At 35.2% G+C, this 5,000-nt stretch overlaps 1 protein-coding gene across 1 annotated transcript in view; it reads left to right on the forward strand.

Moving 5' to 3' along the window:
• LOC137617908 (uncharacterized) overlaps positions 1-5,000 on the forward strand; it is a 37,762-nt gene that overhangs the window by 23,860 nt on the left and 8,902 nt on the right. The window contains exons 6-8 of the mRNA XM_068347852.1: positions 303-346; positions 1,213-1,311; positions 1,814-1,971. Coding sequence (XP_068203953.1) covers positions 303-346; positions 1,213-1,311; positions 1,814-1,971 — 301 coding nt within the window. The remainder of the gene's footprint in view (positions 1-302; positions 347-1,212; positions 1,312-1,813; positions 1,972-5,000) is intronic.

Below are 5,000 nucleotides of genomic sequence, written 5' to 3' on the forward strand. Positions count from 1 at the left end.
TATCAAGTGACTGAACTGTAAACCTTTTCTTTGTCTCACTTTTCCATAAAACCTAGAGCCACTTTGCACTTTTCATAGATGTGTACATCCAAGTTAAAATATAAGTCTTTCCTTTGTCACATTTTCCTTAACTTTGTCACTTTTAATTTAGGTCTTTGTCACATTTCCCTTAACTTTGCCACTTTTAACTTATGTCTACCTCTGACTAAAAGGCTAAAATCTTCCCTTTTTTTTATTTTTCTCTTAACATTTAAGTCTTTATCTTCATATTTAATGATGATAGTACAATCTCTTCCCAACAGGTCAAGAATACGCCTACGACCAAGACCTCAATGACTATTCGGAGGTTAGTACTATTCTATACAACTTTTTATTACATTTTCTCTTTAGTTACCACATGATAAGATCGAAGTTCTCTCTCTCTCTCTCTCTCTCTCTCTCTCTCTCTCTCTCTCTCTCTCTCTCTCTCTCTCTCTCTCTCTCTCTCTCTCTATCATTTTTCCCGAATAATAAAACTTTTCAATGATAAGTTTGTTGTCATTTCAAAAGCGAAGCTTATTAAACATGTTTTTCTTTCAGTTGCCAAATATGATTGTAACAGCTATTATTGTCTGTATTCTCTCCAAAAGTTAGATATTCACACACACACATAAACACACACACACACACACACACACATATATATATATATATATATATATATATATATATATATATATATATATATGTATATATATATATATATATATATATATATATATATATATATATATATATATATGCTTGAAGTGAATGCTTGTGGATGTAGGCAAGCCAAGGAGTGAACACCGAACCCACCAAACGCTAGCCAACGGTTGCATCATTCAACCATTATATATATATATATATATATATATATATATATATATATATATCATTACGTGCTTACTCGTTATTACAAGATAGTTATGTATCAATTGGTAATTTCCAATAAGTTCAACACTTTTTTATCGTTGGGTCTTATATATATATATATATATATATATATATATATATATATATATATATACAATGTATATATATATATATAATATATATATATATATATATATATCTTACACAACAAAAGCTTACAGGACAAGTCCAGGGAGCTTGAAATATTTGAGTTGTTTAATCATAACATATTTTTTTTTCCTGGTTACTGTCATTATTCGTGTTCTTGTCTACCTACAGTTCGAACTGCTTCGTCTGGTCAAAAGTTTAGAACGCGAGCGGAACAATCTCTACGGAGATTTGAGGAATAAGAGTTGGCTCTTAGATAACCAGTCAAAGGTAGTACTTTATCTCTATGCAATTCATTTGATTTTATATTGTGTGTATATAGATATATAACCTAATTCACCATAGCCTGACCTAAATTATCATAACCTAACCTAGTATAACCTACCCTAAACTAGCCTAGTATAGCCTAACCTAACCTAGTATAACTTAAAATAGCCTACCCTAACCTATCCTAACCTAACCTAGCCTAGCATAGTCTAGCCTAGCATAACCTAACCTAGTATAACCTAACCTAACTTAGTATAATCTAACCTAGCCGAGCATAACCTCACCTAACCTAGCCCAGCATAACCTCACCTAACCTAGCCTAGCATAGGCTAGCCTAGCATAACCTAACCTAACCTAACCTAGTATAACCTAACATAGCCTAGCATAGTCTAGCCTAGCATAACCTAACCTAGCCTAGCATAGTCTAGCCTAGCATAACCTAACCTAACCTAGTATAACCTAACCTAGCCTAGCATAACCTAACCAAGGACATCTCTTTTCCCAGGAGTATTACCACCTGAAGGAGCTCATCAAAGCCTACAGTGGTGACCTCTCCATAGTGAACAGGTCCCTGGAGCACCTGTGGAGACAAAGAAGCCTTAGCCAAGACCATTCCCTTGGAGGGGGCACGCCAGTTAGTTCTCCAGGTGGCCTGAAGTGGAGGTAAGCACTCAGTGAATTGAAATTAAGCTGATTTGTTGTTGAATATGTTTTGTCTTATTCGTTAATTTGTCTGTAGGCATAAATATGTGTTTATGCAATACATATCTTTTTCGTTGTCCGTTTCTTTTATACATAGTCAAATATATATATATATATATATATATATATATATATATATATATATGTATATATATATATATATATATATATATATATATATATATATATATATATATATATATATATATATATTTCCATGATCAGCAAAGTTGTACTAGTCAGGGCCACCCATACTAAGATGGTTTATTTATTTATTTATGTATATATAAATATATATATATGTATATATATATATATATATATATATATATATATATATATATATATATATATATATAATCAGCCGTTGATGATACACTGCTGAACAAACCCCTCAGACATTTGTTATCTCTTGTGGTGATATTATCTTTAACGGGTTGAGAATCATAATATCACTCCTTAACGTTATTGTATCCATTTTTAAAACGGTAATTGCAAGACAATGTCCTAGCTAGCAAGGACTGACCATACACACATATGACCAGTGCCCTATTCCCCTCTCCACCCAAACTAGGAACAGGGAGGGCTAGGCAATGGCTGATGATGACTCAGCAGGTGGCCCTATAGGCTCCCGCGAACTGCCCCCCCCCCCAATCCTTAGCTCAAAAGGATAGTGAGGTTGCAGACGCTACAAGAAACTATCTAGCTCGAACGGGACTCGAACCCCAGTTCGGCGTTCGCCAGGCAGGGACGTTTCCAATAGGCCACCACAACCCTATAAGGAAACAATTTTCCTTTTGCCTCTTGAACATTTGGACCCGAGTTATATTCAGTTCAATGAACGGTATGGCCTCTGAACGCAATACATTTATAATGTTCCAGAAAGCTAAATTCACTGGCTAAAATACCACAACCTATCATTGCACAGCCTCTACAACGTTTACAACTCTTCCAGAACATAATCACTGCCAGATCTTTGCTCAGTCAGTCTCAATAACGCTTACGATGCTTCCAGAAGGCTAAAATCACTGGCTACAGACACACATAACAACTAGGTCGAGATAGGAGTGGTAGCCTTGTTTCTGTATTGACTCTGGTATAATCAAGGTGGAATGTCCAAATACAGACCTATAAAAGCAGTAGGAAGTGATCATCTGACAAATTGAGTTGAATTGATGCTAATTACAAGTAAAGGCTGGCAATTTATGTGTTTATTTCTCTTAATGACTGATCATTCATCCCTGAGAGAAAGGTAGCATAGTAAAATCTCTTCAGGTGTCTATCATCCCTGAGAGAAAGGTAGCATAGTAAAATCTCTTCAGGTGTCCATCCTCCCTGAGAGAAAGGTAGCATAGTAAAATCTCTTCAGGTGTCCATCCTCCCTGAGAGAAAGGTAGCATAGTAAAATCGCTTCAGGTGTCCATCCTCCCTGAGAGAAAGGTAGCATAGTAAAATCGCTTCAGGTGTCCATCCTCCCTGAGAGAAAGGTAGCATAGTAAAATCGCTTCAGGTGTCCATCCTCCCTGAGAGAAAGGTAGCATAGTAAAATCGCTTCAGGTGTCCATCCTCCCTGAAAGAAAGGTAGCATAGTAAAATCGCTTCAGGTGTCCATCCTCCCTGAGAGAAAGGTAGCATAAAATCTCTCCAGGTGTCCATCCTCCCTGAGAGAAAGGTAGCATAGTAAAATCTCTTCAGGTGTCCATCATCCCTGAGAGAAAGGTAGCATAGTAAAATCTCTTCAGGTGTCCATCATCCCTGAGAGAAAGGTAGCATAGTACAATCTTTTCAGATGTCCATCATCCCTGAGGGAAAGGTAGCATAGTAAAATCTCTTCAGGTGTCCATCATCCCTGAAGGAAAGGTAGCATAGTAAAATCTCTTCAGGTGTCCATCATCCCTGAGGGAAAGGTAGCATAGTAAAATCTCTTCAGGTGTCCATCATCCCTGAGGGAAAGGTAGCATAGTAAAATCTCTTCAGGTGTCCATCATGCCTGAAGGAAAGGTAGCATAGTAAAATCTCTTCAGGTGTCCATCATCCCTGAGGGAAAGGTAGCATAGTAAAATCTCTTCAGGTGTCCATCATCCCTGAAGGAAAGGTAGCATAGTAAAATCTCTTCAGGTGTCCAGTGCCAGAAAGTATGGAAGCGTTCTAAGTTTTACCTAATTTTTCAGCATTCCTGTCTCCTTTTTGGCATCGTTAGAACTTGAGCCCACTGGAATATAATGTCCTAAAACTTTCTTAACACAAGAAATAGATATTTTGTAAAGTTTACCCATGAATAGTGATAACTTTTGCTTGTGAGAGTAATTTGTTCTGCCGTTGTCTTAATCAATGTCTAAATATGTCTAATCCATGCGTAAATAATGTGTGCTAGATTCTTATTCAAACGATTAAAGCTATTTTTTGTTATGTATGAATAATTAGTATATAATAACCATACACCAGATGAAGTTAAGACTTGTTTTCCTATACTTTCTTCATAACAAAAAACAATAATAAAAACAAAAACTCCATATAAAGATTAACTATACTTCTCTGTTTTTTTTTCATTTCTTTCCTTCAAGCCAAAAAATCAGAGTAATGTACTCTCATGACTTTTTTAACTACACTAGGACCCCATAGAGATTTGGAAGTTAAAACTTTTTATAAATTATTTTTTTGTAGAACAGGTTGACATAAGTCTCACCCTATTGCTTATACGTGACTGATTTATTTCAACGATGCTACTGATCTTGATATATTTTATATTCTTTTTATTCATTACTTCTACATAAGTCTTTTTATAGTTTATGTATAAAAGATCTGTTTTAATATTGTTACTATTCATAAAATATTTTATTTTAATTGTTCGTAACTTCTCATGTAGTTTTATATTTCCTTATTTCCTTTCCTCACTAGGCTTTTTTTTTCCTATTGAAGCCCTTGTGCTTATAGCATCCTGTTTTTCCAACTAGGGTTGTAGCTTAGCTAATAATAATAGTAATAATAAT

The sequence above is a fragment of the Palaemon carinicauda genome, chromosome 24 (genome assembly GCF_036898095.1).
Source record: "Palaemon carinicauda isolate YSFRI2023 chromosome 24, ASM3689809v2, whole genome shotgun sequence".
NCBI classification, from domain to species: Eukaryota; Metazoa; Arthropoda; class Malacostraca; order Decapoda; family Palaemonidae; genus Palaemon; species Palaemon carinicauda.